The 27,171-nt window shown below is 53.1% G+C and overlaps 1 protein-coding gene and 1 long non-coding RNA gene across 13 annotated transcripts; both read right to left on the minus strand.

Moving 5' to 3' along the window:
* Positions 1-3,038: 3,038 nt before the first annotated feature.
* Positions 3,039-7,245, minus strand: LOC141954869 (uncharacterized). Its single transcript, XR_012632283.1, has 3 exons — positions 6,684-7,245; positions 5,296-6,052; positions 3,039-5,130 (listed from the first exon to the last, which is right to left on the minus strand). It is a non-coding gene; the product is annotated as an uncharacterized LOC141954869 (long non-coding RNA).
* A 3,990-nt stretch (positions 7,246-11,235) lies between these two features.
* Positions 11,236-25,373, minus strand: LOC141954867 (centrosome-associated protein CEP250-like). Of its 12 annotated transcripts, none has more exons than XM_074894890.1 (15): positions 25,283-25,373; positions 23,705-23,911; positions 23,129-23,208; positions 22,244-22,835; positions 22,036-22,116; positions 21,673-21,900; positions 20,996-21,092; positions 19,319-19,468; positions 18,836-19,014; positions 18,202-18,384; positions 17,134-17,278; positions 16,704-16,850; positions 16,293-16,523; positions 13,898-14,090; positions 11,379-11,692 (listed from the first exon to the last, which is right to left on the minus strand). In XM_074894890.1, the coding sequence occupies exons 5-14, from the start codon at positions 22,083-22,085 to the stop codon at positions 13,962-13,964; spliced, it is 1,539 nt and encodes a 512-aa protein (XP_074750991.1). In that variant the 5' UTR covers positions 22,086-22,116; positions 22,244-22,835; positions 23,129-23,208; positions 23,705-23,911; positions 25,283-25,373; the 3' UTR covers positions 11,379-11,692; positions 13,898-13,961. The 12 variants fall into 12 exon arrangements, with proteins under 12 accessions (XP_074750994.1, XP_074750991.1, XP_074750989.1 ...); XM_074894888.1 differs by adding an exon at positions 13,394-13,519 and having other exon boundaries at positions 22,036-22,835; XM_074894893.1 differs by lacking the exon at positions 13,898-14,090 and adding an exon at positions 11,236-11,372 and having other exon boundaries at positions 11,565-11,692; positions 22,036-22,835.
* Positions 25,374-27,171: the final 1,798 nt, after the last annotated feature.

Genomic DNA, 27,171 nt, shown 5'->3' on the forward strand with positions numbered 1-27,171 from the left:
CCGGTCATGCATCAGCCCCAAGTGCTGGCCCCTATCACCAGCACAATAAAGTTGCTGCTCACTCCACTTGCACTGGGAGATCCCACATTAAATGTGTTGGCACATGTCAGATCAGCCCTCAGCGATGGAGCTGGGCTGTGGTGGCAGCGCCCACCCAGCTCCTCCTCGCAGCCCAGGCAAGCGGGTAGACGATGGGGAGAGGCCCCGCGGCCCAGGCTCGGCCTCCGCTCCCTCTCTGGCCGGCAGCGCTGACAGACCCCACCGCTCGCTGTGGCGACTCGGGTGCCCCCGCCTCAGCGCTCTGCTGAGGGGCTGCCTGGCCACCAACCGCACGGACTGCCACCAGTGTGGCACTGTGCAGGTGCCACGACACACCGCACCCACCCCCTGCGCCTCGCCTGCCTTTGGACAAAAGGCCCTGTCAGCCCCCACACCTGCCCCTGCCCAGTGTCCCTCCTGCTACCCCCCGGGCCTGTGGTGTCCCTCCTGTCACCCCCCGGGCCTTCACCACACAGCATCACCTCCCGCCAGCCCCTGGGCCTGTGCTGGCTCTCCCAACAGCCCTGGGCCCATCACCGCCTGACGTCCTGTCACCCCCCAGGCCTGTCACCGCCTGGTGTCCTTCCCATCCCCCCCCAGGCTCTACTATATACCACAGCCTCTGAACGTGGACGGGACAGTCTCCAGAAGCCCTTACGTAAAACCTCTTCTAACAGGCCATCACGCTGTACATTTGTTGCTGGTTGGAGTTTATCAGGCCCTGAAGACTCCAACAGTAGGTGGATATTCGCAGACAGAGGAACTGGGTATTCTGCAGGAAGCCATAATCACACTAAAGATGATGATACAATTCTCATTCCCACTACAGGCCTGTAGGATCCTGATTGCTCTGGGTCATCCACCCTGGTTCTGGACCTTACTGGTTTACCTGAACAACCAAATCCGGCCCGTGCTAAAACCCTTTTACAGGAAAGAATTGACATGATTCAGATTTCTATGGCATTCAAGGATTTACCCTCAACCTGAGCTGAAAAGTGCTTTCTAAGTGCATTAATACCATCCACACAGGTTAGAACCAGGATCTCTTCTGCCTCTGTAGCTCCTAACTGCTGATGTCTACGGGAAAGTGTTACAGCCCTCTGACAGAACGTGGCACAGTGATACACCGCAGAGCACTGGGGGGCACTGGGATGAACTGCTGTGCACTGGGAAGCTCTGGGGGGCACTGGGATGAACTGGGATGAAGCGGGGGGCACTGGGAGTTTATTGGGTTATTAACAGCGCTTGGGTGCAGGTATTTACAGGGGGTCCCCTGGGGTGGGTGGCCCATGAAGGGGGTCCTGGGACTCATGGGGACATGGGGGGCACCCAGGTCACCCCCATCCCCCTCCAGAGGGGTCTCAGCACACTGGGGGGCACTGGGGACATTGGGGGGGGGGACATAGGGACACTGCAGGGCATCCAGGGACACTCTGGGGACACCTAGGCCACCCTCTGCATCACCATAGAGGGGTCCTGGGACACTGGGAGACACACGTGGGGACACTGGGGGACCCACAGGGACACTGACGGACATTCCCTGGCCACCCCTTTCCCCACAGAGGGGTCCCTGGAACACATGGGTACCCCTAAGTCACATGGGGACACTACAGGAGGTTACATGAGGACACTGTTGGAAACCCAGGCCACCCCCAACCCCATGGAGAGGTTCTGGGACACTTGGGAACACTGCAGGGGGGACACAGGGACAGCGGTGGACCCCCAGGTGACCCCCTGTGCCCAGCAGCTGGGTCCCAGTGGCGTCACTGGGCAGACTGGGGGCACTGTGCCACCACCCGCGGGTCCTGTTGGCTTTCCCAGCGGAGGAGGGGGGTGGTTGTGGACTGTCCCGGGCTCTGATTTGGGGGGGACAGTTGGGGAGGTGGTGGCAGAGGGGACAATTTGGGTCCTGGGGTGGGGGCACCCATGGGGGTCCCAATGTCCCGCTTGATGTCACTGGTGGGGGGCAGGGACACCACGATGTACTTCTGGACGCTGCCAGTGATAGTGGCACTGGGGACCGTGGTCACTGCTGACACCAGCCTGACCACAGGCTGGACACTGGGGACAGTGGTGGTGCCAGGGGAGGTGGCCGTGGGCACCAGGCTGGGGCTGAAGGTGATCACCTGGGGGGCAGGGCGACCGTGGAGGATATGGGGATGTGGGGACAGTGTGGGACACGGGGACCGTGGGGGGACATGGGGACAGTTTGGCATTCCGTTGTACATGGCTGAGCGAGAGAAAATTAATGCAACCGAAGGAAGTGAACTTTCCTCCTCTAACGCCTGAAAGCAAAAGCTCCAGCACTTCTCTGCGTGGCTGTGCTGTTGTTCTGCACAGGCTCCCCCCTCCACTTCCCACCCTTCATCAGCATTCACAGCGGCCTCGCCATGTCTGGGTGTGAAAGTTGTTGGTGGTTCCAGTGTGTTCACACTCATGGACGGCAGCTGGGAAGATCCCAGCAAAGATCTCCAGCTCTGCCAGCCAGTGCTGAAAAGAGATCCCAGAGCAGGCAGAGGAGCTGCCATCGCCCCGGCATTAAGGCTCTGAAGGCCAGTGATCCCCTGCCGACAGGCAAGGCCGCACATCACTGCCCTTCCCCTGCCGCCTGCCGCCTGGTTTAAAGCCAACTTCTCTGGCTGAGACACAGAACCCAACCAGGGCTCTGCCTGAAGCTTCATCTCACTAAACTGAACTTCGGCAAAAGGGTTTCAGGGGCTACTAAGGCTTAAGGCAGAGCAAGGGGAAACGTGTGCCCTTCTTCAAGAGCAATGGGTGAGGAAGAGACAGAGGGAAACCTCAGGAAAATCCAGGCTCTTCCAGTGGAACTTGATGACACCTGGGCAGGTACCCACATAGCGCCAGGGTACGTGTTTTCAGCTCAGCTCACCTGGGCAGCAGGGCCTCAAATACAGAAGAATGGCACCTATTTCCAGGAGCTGTAAGTCTGCGTCAGTCACTGACTCTTGACGAGAACAAGGAACACACCTCACAAGATGAACATCTTGTTCTTTATTTATCACGTACAGAAACATTTGAGAAAGCCTCAGCCTTTTTTTTTTTTTTTCCTCATTGCCTAGTCAGAGCCTTATTTTTCAATGCTTAAGTCACCTTTGACTTAGATTTCTAAAACACTCAAAGCTTTTTATAATGTTCCCCTGATTCAATCAATCATTTCATATCTGCTTTTCCTCTGGTAGCACACAAGGAGTGCTGTTAACATCAAGCACATGAGAGACAAAGGCTCTAGATACTGTGGATGCTGTAAATATTTGTACCAAACGCTTCAGTAGGTGACACTGAGAGAACACCTTTACCACAGCGGTTGCCAACTATTTTTGTAACAGCCGTCAACTGCTCACGTACGAACTGCCTCTTAACCCAAAGCCCAGTAAAGGCAGTGTGGTTTCATAAATCCATCCCAGACATCTCCTAGAGCTCAGGAGCCACCACTGCTCTGTCAACCCCCACATCGATGCGTACAGAAAGGAAAAGGAAGAGGACAGAGCAGTGTTCCCACATCTAACAGATGGGTGCATTTCCAGGAAGATGCTACAAAGCAAAGACAGCAATAATTACCTTGTTTCCTTCCCCAGAATTTACGGTCTTTTATTCCAAAGCAGTTATCCCTTTCAGAGCCCATGATGATCTGCTTATTAATCCCCATAGCCAAGAGGAGAGGAGGATCTCACTTCCCTTTGGTACACACAGACGGGACACAAGTCTGAAGTGCTAAGGCTTGGACAATAAGCCCAAGCCAGAGTTGACCTATAGATGAATCCTGTATGTTTTATAACTATTAACCATTGTGCTAATAGGTATTATACTAAGTTATAGCAAATCACCTATTCTGATGTAAAAGGTGGGAGTATTGAAGCCTGAGCAACAGGCCCTGAACCAAAACTGCTAACTCCATATGTAGTCATTAGTGAACTATGCATAGAAGATGTAGCTTAAACATCATAAAACACGTCTATCTTGAATGTATCCTTCCTTGTGTGTGTGAGCAAGGTAACAGGGCCACAGAGACAGTTGTCTGGCCCTGTGACCTGGTGTGTGACCTTGCTCATAAATTAACTAGATAAGCAGAGAAACTCCCTGAGCTTCTCCCTTGAGCCCTGGCCAGGCTCTGGGGGAACCTGATGTGAAATTTAAACCAGGTATTAAAACAAAGGTGCCAGCTATTCTGGCTTGCTGATTTTTGGGTACATAAGGCCGGACCCGCTCACAGCGACTTTGGGTGCCTCAGCTACGGGTGGACCCTACAGGTCTTGTAGGGCTGCGGCCACTCTGTCCACTGTGAGCTCCGCAGGGAGGTCCCTGGCCTGGGAAACAGCTGGGCCCCAGGCATGACCCTGTTCTGGAGAGAGAAGCCATTCTGTTGCAAGCTTTAACCAAAAGGGTCTCCAACAAACAAGGCCTCTTTATGCACAGGAGGAGGTGGCAGTGCCTTTGACATCGTCCTAGAGCTCGTGTTACAGCAAGACGTGTGTCCCGGGCTAACGTTATTTGGATGACCACTAATGTCAGCACTGCCTCAAGGAAGGACGCACGTGCCCTGGGACTTGGGCCCTATTTCATTCTGATGCTGGTCATTTCTCCACATACAAACACGGACTTGTCTCTGCAGGGATGTCAGGCTTTCAAGACTTCCCAAGGCTTGAATCAGCCTAAACTGAAAGGACAGGTCTGTCACATCAGGATTACAAAGAACCACCCCCCCCCGCACCTGCTCCCCTATACCCGCCTACAGACCTGTGAACCCAGCCCCACACTTGCCTGAACTCCAAGGGACTAAGTCTCTGCTGTCACAGACCGTGCGCTGGAGAACCAAGTGCAGTTTGTCCAGCTGGGATCGGGCTTCGCGGGGGGCACTGTTGGCTGCTGACACCCCGTGGCCAATGCCTGTGCTCTGCTCTCTGTGCTGCAGAGCCTCAAACGCAGTTCAGACACCTCAGCCTCCAGCACACGCAGAGAGTTCCTCGAGCGCCGTTCGCCTGCTTGGGACTCCTCCAGATCCCGCAGCAGCTGCTCCTCCTGAGCTGCCAGGCCAGCCTCCTCCTCCAGCGCTGCCTCCTGCAGCGACTGCACCTGTAACACAGACGCACAGCGCTCGGGGACAGCGCTGCTGCTGAGGCACAGAGCGGGACAGAGGAAGGGGCCAAGGAGGAATTACTTCAAGCCAAAAACCACACTGGAAACAGAACGCACGAGGCCAAGGATTCAAACTGAGCAAAACAAGCTACAAACAGGTACCTGGAGGCTAAGGGGCCTGAAGGAAGTTTCCCCGTCCCCAAAGGAACGGTCAAACTGTCAGGTTTTTGTGCTTTCCAACCTCAGAAATTAAGGGTTCTGTGTGTGTGAGGGTGCAAGGGGCTGCCTGGCAGGGTGAGATGGCAGATGAAGCATTCCTGCATGGAGAGTGGGGCTGCCAGGGACGCTTGGGATTAGAAGCAAAGGGGAGACAATCGGCACCCTTCATGGGGCACCTCCCCAATGCCAGCTGAACGGCCGAGCCGGGAGTGCTCCCACAGACTGCCATAACCAATGCTGTCTCACCAGACTGCTCAGGGCCTGGCAGGGGCAGAAACACCATCTGGGGACAACATCTGGAACAGAGATACTGAGAAGCTCCAAAGGAGTCTTCTGTTTCTCCTCAGACATTTAATGCCATGAACCATGAGAGAACCGGGGAAAACCCAGGCAGAACACAGCAGATCCAGCCTCAGTGTGCAGTCTCTGGGCAGAACACAGAAGGAGTGTATGTTGTTGGGAGGGAAAACAAGTTGAGGCCTACAAGCTGAAGGTGGTATTCTATGTCCCTGGAGAAGAGGATGCTAGTGCACAGGTCACCTGGTTGTTGAGCTCTTGTATTTCTCTTCCGTGGTCTGAATGGAGCTGCTCGGCCTGGTGAAGAGCAGAAAGAAGCTGAGACACCTTGTTGTGCTGGGCAAGGTTGTTTTCTTCCAGGGTTTTGAGGCTCAGTTCCTTCTCTTCCAGAGACACAGTCAGCCTGAAAGTCAGAGCAACTCATTACTACATGGTATATAACATTTAATAAACTCTTAGGACTTCCACCACCAAGGGGAAAATTGATTTGTCTGCTGAGGTTTGTCTGAACAACTAGGCTGCTTGTTCAGTCCTCAGCCAGGCTGGCAACCACACCCAAGCACGTGCCACTACGCTTTTTTCCACAGAAAAAAGGTGAATTATTGGCTAAATACCCTATTGTTTTTGAGATGGGAATGTGAATAGAAACACAACAAAGTCTTGAAATGAAGACATTAGGGCAGAGGAAAGTTTTTCTTTTGACTAATGAGACTCCAAGGGAGAGGTTTTGTCAATAATGAAGAGACATTTTCTTCCCCTAACTTGTATGTCCTGGTAGGAACAGCAGCAACTGACAGCCAGGTGATCTTTGGGGAGTTCCATAAGACTTGCAGCACCCATATTACTTTCAGCTAGAGAAATGAAGGCTGATACCAGAAGCAGTAATGGAGGTTTGGAGGAAATACTCAGATCCTACATAAGATGCCAGATCCCTCACGGGGGAAGCAAGAGGGCACAGCCTTTTATTTCTCTTCTTCAGTGAAGGTGTGTGTTGAAGGCTGGCAAGACTTTACCAGGTGAAGTACCCTACCTACCCTTTCTCTTCTTTCTTGCTTTCCTTGGACAGTCAGTAACATCTGTAACTGTTGAGGCTGGCAGGGACCCTGCTCAAGCCCTTCCAGACACCGGCTGGGATTTTTTGAGGAATGAGGAAACAGATGGCAATAAGAAACATGCTTATTTCTTGGGTGCCTCAGAGGGGAATCTGGCTTAGTTCAAAATCATGGTTTTAACCAAAGGTATCAGGATGGAAGACTGATACAGATCCCAAATGTTTAAAATTTACTAGACCCAAGACAGAGCTGATGGATGTATCTAGCTCATTACACTGCAGCTCGTTCTGCCTCCTTTGGTGTGTTTCAGGTTTGAAACCCCTGAAAGTTTCATTTAACAGCATTAACATGCCGGACCTAACAAAACAACACCTCCTTTTAAGGAAAGGACTACTCCAAAAGCGACTGTCTTCAGAAAAACTGTAACTGAAGGATTAAAAGAAAATGAAACACCACATCAAGAGAATGAAACATATCTGCATGGATAGTTCAGAACTCTGCTTTTTATGAAATGCTGCCAGAGCCACTTGGATACGTGAAGATCTGAAAGAGGGAATCCATTAAACAGAACAGAGAGTTTCACAGACTTTCATTTACCTGGCTTTTTCATTCTCTAGGACCTTCAACGAAGCCTGAAATTCTGTGTTGTGATGCTCCACTTCTCCTCATCGACTCCTTTCCCCCTCCAAAGACTGCAAACACACTTGCAGCTCCTTGCTCTGATGTTCTACCTTCTCCCATTGACTCCTCTTCTCCTCCAGGATCTTCTGGAGGTGCACAACCTCCAGCACCTTCTGCCTTGACAGTTCCTGTGCCTCACTCAGATCTTGCTGAGCTTTGCAGCCAATCACTTGCTGGGACTCTTTGGAGGCTGCTAGTTGAGATGTCAACTCTTCCACCTCAAGGAAAGCACAACAAAGCAGTCAAAGACTACAGCTTGCCACTGTCAGCCATATCAGCCATATCATATACTGTGAGGAAAGGGAAAGAACAACTTTAAATTTCACCCTTTCATGAAAGTACCAGATCCACAATGGATACAGCTGGCTTGTTTAAAAATCTAAGTGGGTCACCATGTTCATCTGAAAAAGCACCTTAAAAAACAAGGCTAGCAGTAACAGGCCAGCAGAAATCCATTCTGGTGAGTGCTGGCAAACAGGCACAAAGAGCAGCCCATCTGTCCAGGGCAGCAGCTGGCCAGTCAGTCTCCTTCAGCCCAGCTGAGATGGAGACCACAGTGTGATGGCAGCCAGGGGGACTCAGCCCATCCCCTGCTGCTCTGCCATGGGGAGAGACCACCTGGTTGATGACTGCAGTGGCTATTGCTGTTTCACTCACCTGGTTTTGTAGAGTATCCCTCTGCTGAAGGAGGACATTAATTTCTTCTTTCACGGCTTTGATTTCTTCCTTGTGCCTCTTCTCCACTGCCTTGATCTTACTCGGAGTTTCCTGCAGCTCTGCTTGCAGTTTTTCCGTGATGTTCTGCAAACACAAATGGAGAGCAAGCTACTGGGTCCTGCCATCAGGTTCAGCTTTCTCTTCTTTCTGTCTCAAAATCACATTCATTCAGCCACTTCTGCTTTTCTACCCAGCTCTGCTTCCACTGTAACACTTCCTTCCTGTTGCTGATCTCTGGAGCTCATCAGGCTCTGTGCTTTCAGTGCCTGCACCAGTCCCTGCCTCCTCAGTCACAGCACTTAGGCTTTATTTCCTTGTCACTACCCTTCACTCTGTTACCTGCTTCTCTCAGCCTCTCTCAGCTTTCGTCCAGTTGCCAACGGCCTGCTCCTTCAACCCACCCTACTAGTCAGACTTACCTGCCCATCCTCGCGCTGCTCTTTCACCTCCTGCCTGAGCTGCTCCAGCTGCTGGTTGGCTTCTCTTAGCTCTCCCTGAGGCTGAAGTAGTGTCTCTAACAAAGCACTCTTCTCACGCTCCTTTTCTTGCAGGACCTGCACAGAAACAAAGAGAAGACAGGTTTAAACTTCCCACACAGAATTTGTGTGGCAAGGCTCCAACACCGACGGGCTGACGCGTTCTCAAAGCGCTGTGTTGCTGCTCTCCCAGGCCCTTCTCTGCCCACTTGCAGACACAGCTTCCTAAGTGAGACTGGCAGTATGAACATGGTCCAGCCACAGTCCCCCTGTGATTGAACCTCCTACAAACATCTAACAGGATAATGTGTGGCACTTCTCAAATGTCTCGCCTTGCTGGTGAGGGTGTCCCTCATCTTCTGCTGTGTCCTGTTTGTCTTTCAATAGCAACTTTTGCACCTAGTTAGCAGCAGAGAAAATGCAGGGCTGCCAGAGGGCTGAAGCGAGCAGCTACTTCAGAAAACTCATGTATTCCAAGTGGGGTTTGGTGAAAATTACTTCATTTTTAAGGTATTCATTAGCCTTTGGTAAAGTACTGACATGACAGGGACACACTGACATCTCTGAGCACTGCCCTGGCATTTCAATACCTGCAGACACAGTTGGGGGTACTGCTGTCCCCAGGCAGACTCCGTGAAGAGGACTTTGGGTGGGACACAAGGAGGACTCTCACTGTGTGACAGGGTTGCACAGGAGATCTGGGCACAAAAGAGCTTACCAGCAAGTGACTTAAAACAGCCCAGAAGACACCCCTGTTTTACTGCTCAGAAATATTTCAGAGGAGTCTTGAAAATTGTTTTTCTTTTGTCAACAATCTTGCCATGCCCCCCTGTCCCCCCCGAACAAAAACCCCATCCTCATGGGGATTCAGTCCTACAAATTCCGTTTGGTCTTCAATGGAGTTAAGCTTATAAGCATGTATCAGTACAGATCAAAGGAGGACTGTTAAGAGAACTGTGAAGATACTCTGAGGCAAGTCTTAAAAAAACAACAGCAGCACAAAAATCTCAACTGAAAGGTGATGCTTCTGCCTGGCTTCCTCTGACAGGTCTCACTCCTAGTCCCAAAGAGAACCCTGCTTGCCTTTCACCTCACCAAATTCAACGTAGAAAACATGTAGGGCATGCTCCACACAGCCCGACATCCAGACATCTCCCACGGCTCTAGCCTTGCAAAAAAGCTACACAAATTCTCCTTTCACAGTCTTTACCTCTTGCTTGGCATTTTTGACTCTGGTTCGTTCCTCCTCTTGTTGAGCTCGCATGGTAGCAACTTTCTGCTTCATATCAAACAGCTTCTTCTCGTGCTCCCCTTCTGTCTCCACCTTCTCTTTTTCCCGTTGCTCCAGTATCTTCTGCAGCTCTGAATGATGCCCTTCCCGCTCGCTTGCCTGAGGAGTGGAGGGAAAGACTTCAAGGTGAAGTCCCAGCCACGCTCCTCAAAACAAATGTGAAGCTTCATCCCTCTCACAACCCCCCACCTCAACAGTGCACAACAATGGCTTTGTGCTCTCCATAAATCACGTCCTGTCAAGGAACTTAAAAGGCGGGTCAGCAGGTGGAAGAATCATAGAATCATTTAGGTTGGAAAGACCTTTAAGATCATTGAGTCCAACCATTATGAAAAGGAGATGTTACCTTCCTCTCTCCATGGCTGCCTGTTTCCTAGCACCTGTCTCCTCAGGATTTCTCTCTATTCTTAGAGTCTATTTTCAAAGCTCACATCCCTTTCCATCAGTGAAAAGATGTAGATGGACTGCAGGGTGAGAAAGAGACCGGTACCCTGATGCCCCAGTCACAAGACAGGCCACCAACGGAAGTACCAGGAACAAGGGGCCTGTTCCACATGCGTCAAGCCCAGAGATAACACCTCTGACGACGGTGACAGGACAGAAAGAAAGGGAGAAAGTTCCCGTGACTGCAGTTGGCAGCAATGTGAGGAGTTTACTTCATGGCAGACAGGAGTCTGTAAGATCCTACCCCTTTCCTGCCTCCCAGGTGGGGAGCACCCAAGCTCCAGCTAAACTCGCCTTAGGCCCACGCTGAATCTGTGGCTGCTTTTACTGTCCTGGCAGAGTCTTGGGGGTCTTCACATGCATTCAGGTACAAGGTTTAGGTTAGGGAGAATAGGGGATAGGGTTAGGGGTTGGGATAAGGGGTTAGGGGTTAGGGGTTGGGGTTAGGGGTAGTGGTTAGGATTAGGGGTTAGGGTTGAGGGTTGGGGGTTAGGGAGGAGGGGGAGGGGTTCGGGGTTGGGGTTAGGAGCTGGCGGTAAGAGGTAGGGATTAGGGGTTGGGGTTAGGGGTGGGGTTAGGGATCAGAGGTCAGGGTTAGGCGTTAGCATTAGGCGTAAGGGTTAGGGGTTGGGGCGGGGTGTAGGGGTGAGGGGTCAGGGGTTTGGGGTTAGGGGCTGGGGTTAGGGTTACGGGTTAGGGGCTAGGGGTAGGAGGTTGGTGTTAGGGGTTGGGGGTTAGGGTTATGGGGTTAGGGGTCAGGATTATCTGCTTGGCCCAGCAAGGTGTGACCTATGACAGATGGTTTCTCCCATTTCACACACTCAGGCTATTACTCTTCTAAAGCCAGCCCACAAAGCTTGCTTGAAGAATTCAGAAGCATATTGTTTCCTACCAGGTCTTGCAGGAGCTGGTTTATTTCCACTTCATGATCAGCTTGCTGCAGTTTGAGGGTATTGTTACACTGCTGTTCCGTCTGCAGGAGCTGTTGTGCCATGTTTTCCCGTTCCTGCCTCATTAGAGATTGCTCTGCTTCCAGCTCACACTGAAGGCACTTCACTTCCCCTGCAAACAGGACAAATGGCAAGATTCAGAGTCTACACAATGGTTCTGACTTCACTGACCTTAAGCCATCTGCACTTCAGTGCAGGAGAGATCTGCCTCCATCTCCTCACTCCTCAGAAGCACTGCGGACACAGAGCTATTTTTATACCATCTTCCCTAGCAGGGGGATCACCAGAGACAGGAGGCTCTCACCTTGTATCACCTCCTTGGCCTGCGTGACTGCGTGAAGTTGGATTTCCAGCTGACTCCTGGTGATCTCCAGCTGAGATAAGTGCCGCTGAGCTTCAAACAGGCTGGGTTCCAGCGTCTCCTTCACTGACCTGTGAGTTGTCAATACAGAGAGAAATGAGTTTGTTGCTCCTGACACCCACTGAGAGTTATTCCAGTAAGAAGTCATTCAAGATCCCTACCCCTGAGTACGGAAAATGGGTTGCAAGGAAACTTGTACACAGAAAGCACGTTTCTGCCATTTAAAATAGCAATGCCGGCCCCTCCGGGGGATGCCCAGGCTTTGCTTATGACCCAGCATAACACCGAAAGCCCAGCCGGATTTGATCTCAACGGCCAAATCTGAAATTGCTGTTGGCTGACACACGGGTAGCTGTGCCCAAAGTCTGGGCCAACAAGCAAAAGCCCGGGCTCTGCTCACAGCCCTCAGCTCATCAGTGCTTACAAGCTGCTCTGCAGGGGGACAGAACAAGAGTATTTCCCGGGGTGACTCGTGACTTTTTGAATGCTGTTCACAGTGTAGCTATGGGTAAGTAACTTTCCAGACTCCTTGTATTTAAAAGGGACTCAAGAAATACATCAGATGATATAGTACGATCTCTCGCTTGGAGCAGCATTCGTAAGAAATCTGAACTAGATTTTATCTGAACAAGGACCACTGAAAGGACAGACGGGCAGCCTTCAGTTTCAACTGTTGAAAGTTCAAGAGAAAAACTTGCTGCTTTTCTCTAAGTGTTGCTATCTAAGTAGGCAGTAGCCCAAGTGACTTGGTGCTCTTTAAAATGGAAGCTGTAGTACTGCAGAGCCAAATTCTTACAGCCACAGACTTCAACCAACTGCTGTGTATGACACGAGGGTTCTGGAACCAGGAGCTGAAGTGACCTCCCTGATCTAACACAGCGCCCTGTGTGCCAGGTTCCCACAACACACAGCACTGCCTCGCTAGGACGGGGGTGCCGTAAAAACCACAGCAGTAGAATTTCACTGCTTGGATGGACAATGGAGGGTGTATCTTCAAGGAGAACAAGCACGTATTTCTGATTGTGCCAGTCTCTGGCAGCCCAAAGTAAATATGCTCCATTTTAGGATAAATAGAATCAGTCTCTAAAACAGAACAGAAAAGACAGAGTCCAAAACTGTGACAACAAAAGGCTCTTGAGAACAACATCTGGCAAGAACAGTTGCTGAATTTTTATCTATTGTCAAAGGTTCTTCCTAACTAATTTATCTTTTTAAAAAAATAATATATCCCTTTTCAAAAAAAATTTTTAAAAAGGAGCCGAACATTTAATAGTTTAGTAACAGCCCAATAATTGACCAAACGTAACTCAGCTGGATCAAATAAGAGAAGCTGGAGCTCAGAAGAAGTGTGTTTCTTGAGATCTGCTGCTGAGTCAAAAGGGGTGTTTATCAGCCATCCTAACGATGTACTTTGGAGTAATAAAGTGTAAAAGTCAAGAAACATGAGAAACAATGTCTAAAACATCATTCGTACAGCTCTGCAAGCTCAGGAGTCTTCTAAAAAACACTTACAAGGAGGACAAACGACTCCATTTTTTTTTTTCTGAACAGAACTTGTCACATATGATCTTAGAAAGGCAGAAGGACAGAATCTTGCTCCTTCCCTGTGTAACTTCTCCACGACATCTGTCTCTAAACAGCAGGTGGTGAGGAGTACAGGACGCAGACATCAGCGATGGGCAAGAATCCTCAGAGACGTGAGGATTCAAAAGAGGTTTCCCAGCTGCTGGTGTAACCAGCCCTGGGTCCTGCACCACAGTAACAAGAGTTACCTTCCAACCAGAAGGCCCTCGAGATCTGCAGCACCAGCCTCTGGCTCCACCCTAGATGGCAGTGTCCTACTCACAACGTCTGCATGGAACAGCCATCAACAGCCAAACTACTTGATAAGGAAAGATCTATGTTCAAATGCATAGAACAAGAAACCAAAACCAGAGAGAAACTTCAGTTTCAGTAAACGTCTGCAGGGTTTAATTATTACCCAACTCAGAGCCAAGCTGCCTTGCTTTGGACTTCACACAGGAATGTGCAGGGGGACATAAACCTGAGCCCGAGGCCCAGGAGATGTTTGCTAGTTTTAGCTGTCAGGAAAACAACATTAAAATCATAGTATACTTTTTTTTCATTTTGCTCAAGATTCTTTCATTTTCTGCCCGTGGAAGGTGAAAACATTTGAAAAGCACACAGGATGCAATAAATCCTCATGGAAGGATTGACACCTTTATAATTACAGCCATTATCTAATGTCCTGCCTAGGGTTTCCTCCCCGCCCTTACCTGGCCTCTGCCAGCTGCTCTGACAGGCCTTGTCTGTCCCGCTGCAGGGCTGCCAGTCGCACCTCTAGGGCAGCCTCCTCATGCTCCAGGAACTCCTTCTCTTTGGACACCGTGGCCAGTGCATGCCCCTGGCGAGAGGACTCCTGGCGCAGCTGCTCCAGACCGCTGCGAGCTGACTCTTCTGGCGGTAAACCTGAAAGCAGGACAAAAGGCAGTTAGAGCCCTTTCTCTGGAGTTCTGTGCAGAGCCAGCCAGTGCCACTTCTGCCTCAGCTGGAGGAGAAAGAGCTCCTGTACTGCGGGCTGGAAGTTTAAGAGCATCTGCTCCATACCACGCTAATACCCTGGGCTGCCAAAAGGCACTGGGACTGTTAACTTGAAAGGGATGAGTAAGGCCACGCTGGGCTGCCTGGGACCACACAGCTCCTTCACAGCAAACATAAATACACCAGACTACGTGTTTGAACGCAAAAATACATCATCTTCCAGATCTGCCACCTTGCAAACTGGAATTCTATCAGAATCTATCTGAAAATAAATTTTCAGAAAAGTTTGAGCAAAAGCAACTTTGCTCACTGAAGAAAGTGAAAATACACATGGTTTCTCTTTCTGGAAAAAAAGAAAAAGATCCAAGTGCATTGGCTGCAATGAGGTGATGCTGGGCAGGGAAACAGCCCTTGGGGTGAGTTATCAAAGTCTGGCTGATGCGGCCAGAGAGATGGCAGACTCTATTCCTACAGTAGTTCATGTCAACAACACTGTTTACTTGTTTCACACAAAGAAGTTGTCTAATATACCTTGCTGGTATTCAAACTTGAAGATTAACCATGATTTTTTAGCTTTTTTCTTCAATATAACACCTCTGCTGGGTATGTGCCAAACATACCGTGGACTCCAAGACTGACTATCTAACAGAGGACAGACCCTCAGAAACAAACAATTCTCTCAAAGTTATCCCATAATACCCAAGACTGTACATTATGAAACTGACATTTAAATGATGACAAACTCCCTGGTCTCCTTCAGTGACATGATTCTCTCAAGCTCTTTTTCCAGGGTATCAAAATCAGTTAGTCCCGAGTGAAGAGTCTTGTGTGATCACCCATTTCTCATCTTCCTCAGAGCGTGAAGAGGCTCTAACAGCTCACAGAATCATAGAACCATTTAGGTTGGAAAAGACCTCTAAGATCAGCAAGTCCAACTGTTAACCCAACACTGCCAAGCCCACCACTAAGCCATGTCGCTAAGCGCCATATCTACATGGCTTTTAAATACCTCCAGGGATGGTGACTCAACCGCTTCCCTGGGCAGCCTGTTCCAAGGCCTGACAACCCTTTCCATGAAGAAATTTTTCCTAATATCCAACCTAAACCTCCCCTGATGCAACTTGAGTCCTTTTTCTCTCATCCTATTGCTTGTTACTTGTGAAAAGAGACCGACACCCACCTTGCTACAACCTCTCAGGTAGTTGCAGAGGGCCATGAGGTCTCCCCTCAGCCTCCTCTTCTCCACACTAAACCCCCCCAGTTCCCTCAGCCGCTCCCCATCAGACCTGTGCTCCAGACCCTGCACCAGCTCCGTTGCCCTTCTCTGGACACGCTCGAGTCATTCAATGGCCTTTTTGGAGTGAGGGGCCCAAAACTGAACACAGTATTCAAGGTGCAGCCTCACCAGTGCTGAGCACACGGGGACAATCCCTGCCCTAGTCCTGCTGGCCACACTAGTTCTGACACAAGCCAGGATGCCATTGGCCTTCTTGGCCACCTGGGCACACTGCCAGCTCATAATCAGCCAGCTGCTGACCAGCACCCCCAGGTCCTTTTCCCCCAGGCATATTTCCAGCCACAAAGTTGCATGTATGTCTTACAATACCATTTCAACAATTTCAAGATCTCATGCCCGTTCTTAGCAGTACAAGACAGCAGACATTGACTTGCAGCTTTGTCCCGCTCTCCAGGCTCCAACAAATGGAGTTTTGAAAGTTGCAGATTCGCAAGAAAAAGCATAAATAGAAACATGCAACCCCGGGTTTTTTTGACTCAGAAAAAGGGTGAAGAGCTATGCTGTTTGCTTCTTTTGCCACATGGGGGAGTAACAGCCTCACTCAGATTCACGGGCAAGACAAATCATCTCTCCGCAGCTTATCAAAAGCCAAAAGAGAGGCCACCACAGGCAGGTGGATTGAAGTCATCTGTAGCAGCAGAGGACAACTGAGAGAATTGCAGAACAGCTCTGCCAGCCATCAACACACTTCCAAAAGGCAGTAAACAAAGCTGCTGACCTCCAGCACTACCAAGTGTCTCCTTGACAAAACCACCGCAGAATCCAACAGACTGAGCTTCACCGAGCCGAGCAGCCAAAAGCCCACCCGGAAAGCACCAGGTGTTTGGTCTCACCTGACTGAGCTGCTCTTGGGTTTCTGCCTTCTCCTCTGCCAGTATCCTCAGCTCTTCCTGCAGCCCCTCCCGTTGCTCCTCCACTTTCTTCAGCAGCTGCTCCAGGTGGGCTTTCTCTGCACTGAGCTCTTCATTTGTTCTTTCACACAAGCTCAGCTTCTCCTGGTCAGAGCTCCTTACTCTCTCCATCTCAGGCACTTTACCCGACAGAACTTCATTCTCTTGCTCCACCTGCAGTCACAGAAGCACAGAGGAAATGAAATACAGTGAGATTTACCATGGAGAAGGTTTGGCTTCGACAGAAAAAGGAACATTTCCATATTCAGGCAGTCATACGTCTGAAGGCAAGAAGTCTGAAAAGCAGCAGCAGCTGCAGATGAACACTTGCCAAGATCTTTGGCAACTGCTCACCTGCGACACAAGTTTGTTCAGTCGCACTTGATCCAGTGCAAGAGCTTCACTGACACTGCTCATCTTCGCTGCTGCAACGTGTAGAACAGCTGCTTCAGCACTCGGCTTATTCTGAGCCCCTCTCAACTCTGCTACTGACTGCTCTGCCTGAAGAGACAAAAGAACAACATGAAAGCAGAGACAAGAAAATCCCTGACTTTAAGCAGTGACTCCAGATCCCCTTTGGTGTCTCTGACACACCCCCCGCCCAGCGCTCCCAATAACCATGTGGGGACTGACTGCACCAAGGAGCCTGTGTGGTCTGATCTCCCTTTTCCAAGGAGGAGAACAACACTGTCACCGTCTTCTACTGACAGAAACGGCACCTGTGCTGGTCTTGCTATCACAACTCCCTCTCCCACAAGTTCTGCTAGGAATAAGGTGACCATACCTTCTCCAGGGCCATGGTAAGCTCATGCTTCTCTTGCCTCAGCAGATCCCTCTGAAGGTGTGATTCCTCCAGTGTCTCTCTCGCAACTACCAGCTCACTCTCTAATAAAGAATGTTTTTCTTCAAGTGCAGCTAAGTCCTTCAGCCTGTGAGAAGGGGAAAGACAAACAAGTCTTTAATGTAAAAACATTCTCATTTCCAAAACCAAGATTACATACTATTTCCGAGATATGGCAGTTGGAACGATTTGCAACAGCTTTCTATTTACCCCTAAAGAATGCTGTAATTTCCTGCCTAGCGCTGCATCAGTCTTTGTCATCGACCCAGGTGAAACATTCATCATTGAGAAAGTAAAACAAGCTTCCAGAAATCACAGGTTTCCAAAAAGTTCAGGTGCTCTCAACAGCTTCCTGCCTGTTAGCTCTCTCTCTCCTTTTTGATACATTAGATACCAGGCTTTCCAAAGTTCTTCTTTGCATAAGACAGACTTTTAAAGTCCAGATTAACATTCTCTCCATTATTCTTGCCTGCGGCAACAAAACGATGAAAGAGCCTGCAATCTATGTGGGGAGATCTGTATGAATTTCCAATCCATTAACCACAAGATCACAGGATGACTCAGGCTGGCAGGGACCCCAGGAGGCCTTCAGCTCAAAGCACCTGGGGTCAGCTATGGGATCAGTCCAGGTTGCTCAAGGCTCGATCCACCTGGGGCTTCCAAATTCCCAGGGATGGAATCTGCACAACCTTTCTGAGCAACCTGTTCTGCTGCAGGATTGCCCTCACGGTTCCATTTTTTGTTCTCCTTAAATCCAGCCTGAACCTCCTTGTTTCACCTTAGGCCTGTCATCAACTACTCTGGTCAGCTTTGGAATGATTTTTTTCCAAGGGCCATAAAGAAAGTACAAGGAGGCACCTCTGCTGTGTGTCAGCAGGGAGCCAGCCCTGCCCACGGGCTCCCTTCACCAGTCTGTGCTACACATGCTGAGCAGACAAAATGCATTCTTTTAGGGGGCCTCCCACCGTCCGGCAGCGCCCACCCCTGCCCAGAGGAAGCTTTAATGCTCACAGGAGCTCCTGGTCCCGACGCGCTCTCTCCATCCTCTGCTGCTGCTCCACCCTCTCCCCCTGGGCTGCATATTCCCTCAGCTGCAGCTCAGTGTTACTGTGACGCAGACGTGAGGCTTCTTGCTCCGTCTCTTCAAGCTGTTGCTGTAGCTCTGCCCTGGTTTTCTCGAGGTTTGCACAGTCACTGCAGAGACAAGGCTCAGTCAGAAGAATGAACAGGCCCGAAGAGTCACAGATCCCATTTCAGTCACTCCAGGCTGGCGCTGTGGGCAGCACGGTAAGGAAGAACTTGCCCTTCCCCTCACAAGGTCACTGGAGAGGGACAGAGGAAGGCAGGCAGGCTTTTGCCTTCATTCACTGAGAAGCCGTGGCTAGGAAAGGGCCCCCAAAGAACAGAATTCAGAGAAGCAGCATGTCGAGAGGGAGGCGTCTTGTATTCCAACATCACTCTGAGTCTCCAAGACAGCCTTAGGATTCACAGTAGAGCAGGAAAAGCAGTGACAGGAGGATGCTGAAGTGCCAAACAGGGGCATACATGTGGGAGGGCAGGCGAGTTGTTTGCCCATAACACTTCTGAACTGCCAGAACTGGAAGCAGATTGCCTCCAGAACGCAGGAGGAGGAGGGAACACTCACCTTCTGAGTGCTTCTACCAGAGACCAGAGGTGCTGCTGGTGGCTGCTGGCCGTCTGGCACTCCTGCTCCAGTTGCTCGAGGCTTTGCTGCAGCTTCCGGCACTTCTCTTCCTGCTGCCTGTGCTGGTGCAGCAGCAAACTCATAGAGTCCTGCCTGGCAGAGAGCTCTTCTTTTAGGGCCTGCAAGGAATGGGCAGGGAAAAGCACAAACAAGCAATAAGGAGCAGGGAAGATGGCTCCTGATAGCTGTGAGAGAAGCAAGCAGCGAGACAGCTCACCTGAAGGCAAAAGTTGTGATGAGGGGGTGGAGATCAAAGAGAGAAAAGCAGCAGAACACAGAGCTGGTGAGACTGGTGAGGCGATGTAGTACCAAGAGTGGGATGGCTAGAAAGAAACTGGCTAAGTGAATGGAAAGGTTTCAAGATAAGCAAGGCATCAGCAGCTGAGCCTGAGGCCAGTGGTGAAGGCAAGGAGAAATTCTCACCTGTGTTGCTCCTCTCCTCCTTGCCAGCGCTTCCTGAACCAACACAAAGGCACGCTCTGCATCAACGGAGCTCAGACAAGAGAGGATGTTGCTAGACTCTGCCTGCTGGGAGCTGTCAGCGACCATGCTGTCACATTCATCTAACACCACCTGAAAGCCCACATCAAGCTGTTACTCTCTGCTCAGTCTGCTTGATTTTTTTTGTCTATTTCTCCTTTTTCCTTCACCCTAGAGTCATTAAAAACTCAATTCTTTCATTTCTTCAGTCAACAAAGAAGTTTTGTCCCTGCGGTCACAAGTACTCCAGGGGTTTCTGAATACAGCTACTACAAACAAGAAGCAGCAAGTGTGAAGTGGCTGGAGGCTGCCTGAACGCTCAGTTTCTTGAAGCTCTCATGAATGATTTTAGTCTCCTTCAGCTTCTTAAGAGCCACAGAGACGAGGAGCACCAGGTCAACACTGGAAATAGCAATGAAAGGAAATAGTAATGCTACCCAGGGAAGAAGGAAGCTGATGAATACTGGAAAACAGCAATGAAAAAGCTAATGTTTATTCTGAGCAGTAGCACAAGAGGATAAAAATGACTGCATAAGGGGAAAGAACTGACTTTGTGAGAAGCTGTGTAAAACATCTGATGATTAAATCTCCCTCCCTAGAGTGAGGTTTAGAACTAAGCTAAAGTTAGCCCTAAACAGTTAGATCAGTTGCAATTCTGGGGAGATAATAATGGTCAGTGAATGCAGAGTGAAGGAGCAGAGCTGGCAAGCACATTGATTCAGTCAGTGACCTTTTATAAAAATCTAAAGAACAACAGAGTCATTGCTCAAGGAGGTGGGAGAAGCCTCCAGGCAACACTAGAACACAAATGTCAAGTAGCCAACTCAGAAAGCATAGTCAAATAGAGACCTCATGGGAAAGGCAAAGGTATGGAAACTTCTAGTGACTTAGCTCAAGTGTCACAGGACAGGCAACTCAGCAGTTATAGCAGGTTATAGCCGTGGTATAATAATTAAACAGCCAGTAGCAGTTAACACAGACAGTATAAAACACATATATCTATTCCCTGGGCCAGTCGTTTGCCTTCCTCAAGTACTTTTAAATCAAATTACAGGGATGTGGTCCCAACTCTGTACTCACCTCTGTTATATCTTTTATCAGCTTTTGGAGGGAAAGATTCTCTTCTTTGACACTTTTAGTCAATGAAGCTTCATATTCTTTCTCTAGCAGACTTGCTTCCCGAGAATAGAATAAGCAAAGGGTGGGTGGGGAAGAGCTGCTCCCCTCTGCAGCATTCCCAGCCTCAGCAGCATCGTCGTGCTGACAAGCCTCAGCCCTAGTGATTCCAGTGTATCCCTTCCCACATCTACTGAACTCCTTCTTTGCTAAAACTAAGAAGAGGAAGACCAACAGCTGGTTTTCACAGGCTGCTATGAAGCTGTCGATTCCAAGGAACTTTGATCCCTAGAGATTTAGTCACAGGCAGAATAGCACTGGTGCAACCCCCGGAACGGTCTGCAGCTCCCCCACCACTGCCTGCCCCTGGGCTGACTCACACGTGCCTGATGCTCCCACACAGTCAGCGTCCTCACTGCTCTTTCTCTTGAGCAAACCACACCCCTTTGTGCTAAAGCTGGAGAACAACCATTGGGCCATCTCCCAAATAAAGGTAAAACATACTAGAATCTCCACAGTGTCGTTAAGTGTTTTCACTGTCTTCTCCTTCTCCTCGTTCTGCTTCTGAGACTGTACGAGCAAGGCTGAGAGCTCCTTACCCCTGAGAAGAGAAGGTCCACGTGCCATTCCAAAAGCATCGCACACCAGCACCCGCTGAGGAGCTAAGCAGCTCCCAGAAGCACAGCAGAGAAAGTTCAGCCCAGAAAATACAGCAAAGGCAGCATTCATCTCTACGGGTTAATATGCCTGATGTTGCAAAATGGCCCTTCCTGCCCCAAAGGACTTCTGCACTCAGTCTGGTAAGGAACTGTCAGTGCAGAGGGGCTTAGGATGGCCCTGGGCAAATCCCTCCCAACTCCTCTGCACAGCCCTGGGGGTACCAAGGGCTGTACAAGAGACACAGCTCTCTTCATGCTGGTCTCAACTTCTCACCAACAATCAGGTAACAGCAAAAACACTGTAATACACTGTGATCTCCTTTCCAGTCTTGTCTTACAAAAGCTTCTGTGGGTCAGACGTGTTTTTCTACCTGTGCTGTTGAAGGCCATAGCTTGGCTAGGGACAGAAACAAGGCTGTGCAGAACGGGTGGGCTTGAAACGTGAACACAGCCCGCCTGTGAATCCAAGAAGCAGCCACAAAAGGTAACGTTGGTAAAAGCAAAGTTTAAAAACACATTTACCTGTCCTGAAGCTCCTTCTTCTCCAGGTCCCCCTTGAGTTGTAAGTGCATCACTTCCCAAGTCTTCTGGCTTGTTTCCTGTCCCGCTTGCTGCTGTGCCTGACCCTTTAGGACAGGTCTGCCCAGACTGACGGGCTCCCAGAGCTGCACGCCAGAGTGCAGGCGGGAGCAGTTTACAAGTACAGAGCCAGAACGCCTCCTCTGCTCTGCCTTCAGCTCGGACACATCTCTGCAGAAGGGTCAAGAAAGAGATCATACTCACACCACCATCTCTATCAGCTGACTCACTTCTGAAGCACGTTAATGGTGCAGCAGTAAAAGCTGGCAGGAAAGATGACATCTTTGCTGGGGACAAATCATTCACCTGACACTTTGGGATCGGGACACATCTTGATAGTTGAGCAATGGGTCCATTTGACGGGTTGAGGAGTGAGGCTATTTTCTCCTCAGAGATAAGAAGAAACGTATGGAACAGCCAAAAGGCTTCAAGAATTAACTAGTAGGTCAGGGCATACCCTGCACATTAAGGGAAGCTTACAGCCAAGTAAGGTAAATGGCTGACAGTAACTCACAGTTTGAAACTGCATGACAGGAGAAACCTCCTGGGGTGAGTCCCCCAGATTCAGCTCTAGTGGGACTGAAAGGAGAAATCCCCCGTGCTCAGCAGTGCCCTGGCTGCTCCCTGACAGAACGGGGAGGGAAACCCAGAGAAACTCTGCAGCAGAGATCACGATGGGCAGAGGCAGCGCTGGCTGTGAAGGCGATGGCTGGCAGCTGGGCTGGCACTGGACAGTAACTGGGCTGCCTGCTGACAGAAGGGCAGCAGCACGCGAGCTCAAAGCTTTACACAAAAAGTTATTTAGTGATTGTTCTCTCCAGTAGGTACCATTAAAGCATCTTGGCAAGACCCTGCCCTGCAGGCCCAAACATGGCTTCTCTCTCCTGGCCAGCTTTGCCTTGAAGAAACCTGCAGTAACGACATCACCAGAGCTCTCGGGGCCTGAGAAGATTCACTCTGCCAAGGGCAGCTCTGAGTAGCCCCAGAGATCCAGAGCAGAGGGAAGAACAGTCCCAGGGTGCAGGGCTGAGGCAGACGGGGGCTTCTCTTCAGGGCAGCTCCTCTTCACCCGACAGACTGTCACCCTCCTCCTGCAGGTCAAAGCTCTGGGAAGGAGCAGGACAAAGAGCTGATGAGAAGTACGAAAGCAACAGCTGCACTCTGCTGTGGGTCTGTCAGATTGGGTCTGGGCCAGCGTGGGCTCTTCAGAGGGTCCCCCCCTCAGCCCTTCCACCCCAGACACCAGCAGCACACAAACCCCGGGGGTCACCAGCACAAGGCCAAGCTTCCCATGTCTGCAGAGTTTTACCCTCTGCCCCAGGCTCTGCTTTCCCTGAGGGAAAAAAGAGCAGAGCTGCGAATGACCCCGGAGCAGCGCAGGAAGTGGAGCCTTTCTTACCTCCAGTTCTCCCGCGACCTCGCCCAGGAAATCTGAATTCTGTGGGTGAGCAGCTGCTGGTTCGATGCGTCACTGAAGAGCTGATGGGAAGGAGAACGCTTGTCACTCTAAGCAGGGGGCACTGCGTGTCTGTAACACACGGAAACTGTTCCCACACCCCAAGAAAAAAGCCCCAAACCTCTGCAACTCCCTGCAGCGACCGCCCCTCCCACGCAGCCCAAGAGCTGCCCCAGCCCATCTCCTGCTCTGTGCCTGCAGCAGCCTCCGTGTCCCTGGGCTGCACAGGGCTCTCAGGGGTGGTGACCCCAAGAGCTGGGTTCTCCCTTCACTGCACTGGTGCCATCTGCATTTCTGTAGGTCCTACCCAAACCCCTCTGTGTGCCCCAACCCCACACATTCCTGTAGGTCCTACCAAAACTCCCCTATACTCCCCATCTCTACACATTCATGTAGGTCCTACCCACCCCTCCCATAGCCAAACTTTGCATATTCCTGTAGGTCCTACCAAAACCCCCCATATTCTCCATTTCTAAACATTCCTGTAGGTCCTACCCAAACCCCCCCGTCCCACCATACCTCGAGGACAAGCCAGGTAGAGGCAGTGACGAGGAGGGGCAGGACCTAGTAGGGGTCATTTCCTGTGGTTTGGTTTTTTTTAAAGTATATCATGACGTCATGGCCGGCAGTGGCGTCACGCTCCTCCACCACTTCTCCCTTGTGAGTGTTGCCCTCCATGGTGACGTCATGGCCGTGCTGGGGCTCTGCGGAGGGAGGGCTTTGCCCCTGGGGTGGGAGGCGATGATGTGATGTGACATCACATGCCCCCCCCCGCCCCCTCCCCCAACGCTGCGGGGGCCCCTTTGGGCCTGGAGACCCCCCCTGGGGCTGGGCCCCGCACGCTGAACCCTTGCCACCGCCAGCGCCCAGGTGAGGGGAGGACGGAAGGTTTGGAGGGGGGCAGATTGGGGGGCTAGGGGGTAGATTGGAGGCTCTGGGGGGGCCATGGGGCAGGACAGGGATTTTGGGAGGGCACATTGGGGGCTCTGGGGGGCAGACTGAAGGCCTGGGGGGGCAGACTGGGGGTTCTGGGGGGCACCACGGGGCAGGGTGGGGGCTGTGGGTCAGATCCCCCCTATAACTCCCCTTCTCCTCCCCCTCCCAGGCAGCCTCCCCACCCCCCCACAGCCACCGTGGGGTGAACAGAGCCTGCCGTGGCTCTGAACCCCCTGCTGTGGGTTCGGTTCCCCCCCCACCCCCAGCTGTGGGGCAGAGCTCCCCCCTCCGGCTGTGGGTGTGGAGGGGGAGGAGCGGCTGGGGGATTTGGGGCTGGGGGCCTACATCCCCACGGGGCTGGTGCAAAACTTCCTCCAGTTCCTGCACCTCCACGTGGGGCTGCCCTGGTGGGGGCCATGGCCGTTGGTGAGCAGGGGGGGGTCTCTGTGGGGTTGAGGGGGGATCTGGGGAGTTGGAGGGGGTCTCTGTGGGAGTCTGTGGGGCTGGGGTGTTCTCTGGGTGGCTGAGGGGGTCTCTGGGGTTGGGGGAGCTCTGTGGGTCTGGGCGAGGGTCTCTGGGTGGTTGGGGGAGTCTCTATGGGGCTGGGGGGGATCTGTGGGGCCGGGGGGGTGTCTCTGTGGGTCCGTGAAACATCCCTGTGGGGGTTTATGTGGTGGGGATTTGTGGGGGCTGCCTCGGGGCAGGTGTGGGGGTCCCCCTGGGGGCTGCCCCTGACCCCCCCGTCGCCCCCCACGGACGCTGGGCCCCGTCTGGCCCCACTGCCACTGCTGGTGCGTGGGCAGTGCGAGGCCGCCCGCCTGCCCGCACCCCCCCGCCTCCAGCGGCTCCGGCAGCACCGGGCCGAGGCCCGCGGGGGCAGCGACCAGCTGCGGGGGGGCTGAATTCGCACGACCCGCACTCGGGGCGCTCACCGGGACGTCCCGGCCCCCGGTGCCCCCCGAGAAGGACGGGGAAGGGGAAGGCGAGGAGGGGGAAGGGAAGAGGGGAGGGAGGACCCCAACCCCCCCCCAGAGTCGCCGGGTTCACACCCCCCGGACGGGGTGAGGCCGCGACGCGAGTGTGACGCCACCCCCGAGGTCGACGCCACCCCCGAGGTCCCCCCCACCCCAGGTCCCCCCGCTACCCGCCTTCCCGCCTCACCTGAGCCCGCAGGGCCCGGAGGAGCGGCCAGAGCCGTGGGGCCGCCGCCGCCGCCATCATGGTGGCCCTGAGAGGAGCGGGGAGAAGGGGATAGGCTAAAGGGAGGCGGCTCCGCGCAGGCGCAAAGGAGCGGGTCCGGCGACGCCGCGTCCTCCATGGGGAGTGTGGGCATTGCCAGGGCAGGGGCGGGGCCAGAAGGGCGCATGCGCAGGACGCGGAGGATAGGTGCGGGGCGACGCCGCGGCCGCCATGGGGAGTGTGGGCATTGCCAGGGCGGGGGCGGGGCCATCAGAGTGCATGCGCAGGACGCGGAGGGGGGTGCGGAGCGACGCCGCGGCCGCCATGGCGGGTGAGGGCAGCCCGTTTGGGGGCGGGGCCGGCGCGGCGTGACAGCGGCAGGGCGGGAAGGCGCTTTCCTCCCCTCAGCCGCTGCCGCCGTCGTTGTGGAGGCGGCGCCGGTCGGGGCGGGCGCTGCCCCCTCCTCTCCCCCCTCCTCTCCCCCCTCCTCTCTCCGCCCTTCTCCCCGCCAGCCCCTGAGGTAGGCAGGGGCTCCCCGCTAGGCGCCCCTTCCCCGCGGCACTCCCCGCGCTGGGGACGGGGGTCCCCGAGTTCTCCCTGGTACCCCCGGACCCTCATGCACCCCCGTTCCCCCCCCCCGGGGACCCCCCTGACAGGGCACTTGGTAGCGGTGGACTGGACCCCCCTGACAGGGTGGGGAGAGGGACACCCCCCCCCACTGGGATCCCCCCCACCGGGGGGGTTTTGGGGGGCAGGACCCCTCGGGGACCCCAGGTGAGAGGTGCGCCCCCATTAGTGACACCGCTGCCCCGTTAACTCGTTATTTTCGCCATCACACCCCCCCCCCCCCCAAATTTCCCTTTTTCTCCCCGTTTCTCACCCCTCAGGTGATGGTGGAAGAGGCCGAGCCCAGCGCCCCCGTCCCGGCGGAGGGGGCTCCACGCACACCCCGGGGGGGCCCCCCCCATCCCGGAGGCCTCTGAGGGGCCCCCCGAGATCCTGAGGGCTCCGCCCACACCGCGGGGTCCTCCCAGGGGTGCCCCCCCATCGCGGACTGCTCCGAGGGGGCACGCCCCGACCCGGGGGGTCCCCCCGAACCCCGGGGGGCAGAGAGGGGCCCCCCCGCCCAATCTCGGGGCGCTGCATGCGGCACTGGAGGCGGCTCTGACCCAGGACCCCGGGGAGGCGACACCGGCCGAGCTGAGCCCGATTTTTGGGGTCCCCCGGCCCCCCTGAGACAAGTGTCAGCACCTGGACGGGGCCCAGCTGCTGTGCGACAACCTGTGCCTGGTGCGGTGGGGGGCGGGGGCCCAGATGCAGGAGGGGGACACCCAAAATTACGAGGGGGCACCCGAAATGGAGGAGGGCACTCAAAATATGGGGGAATGAGGTGTGGGGGGTGGTGGGAGGGGGAGTGGGGGGATGTGGGGGTGCGGTGGGGGTTTGGGGGCTCCCCCTGACCCTCCCTGTCCCCCCCCCCAGGCGCCGGGGGGCGGCCGCAGGGTTTGGGGGGGCTGCGGACGGCGCTCAGCACCCTGGAGAAGTACGGCTGGAACCTGCTGCAGCCCAGCCCCCCCGGCACTGCTGCGCCGTCCGCTTCAGGAACCCCGTCTGCCGCGGCACCGTCGACGCCGTGCAGGTACCCCAAAACCCACACTGGCACCCCAAAACCTCAAGGACCCCAATCCCCCCGTATCACCCCAATATCCCCTATAGCACCCCAGTATTCCCCCATACAACTGCAGTACTCCCAGTATCACCCCAGTATCCCATTACAGCACCCCAATATTCTGCTGGGTGCTTTGCCCTGACCCAACCTGTTCTTGCTCCTTCCCTTGCCATCGGCTGCTCTCGGGGTACAGGGAGATATT

The sequence above is a fragment of the Strix uralensis genome, chromosome 26, assembly GCF_047716275.1.
Source record: "Strix uralensis isolate ZFMK-TIS-50842 chromosome 26, bStrUra1, whole genome shotgun sequence".
Lineage (NCBI taxonomy): Eukaryota > Metazoa > Chordata > Aves > Strigiformes > Strigidae > Strix > Strix uralensis.

Coding starts and splice junctions, on each gene's coding strand:
- LOC141954867 (XM_074894890.1), bottom strand. CDS start 22,085: ATGGACCCATTGCTCAACTATCAAGATGTGTCCCGATCCCAAAGTGTC. Junction 16,524..16,703: donor TGAACAAACTTGTGTCGCAG/GTGAGCAGTTGC, acceptor CTGTGACTGCAG/GTGGAGCAAGAGAATGAAGT. Junction 14,091..16,292: donor CCCAAGAGCAGCTCAGTCAG/GTGAGACCAAAC, acceptor TCCTGCTTTCAG/GTTTACCGCCAGAAGAGTCA.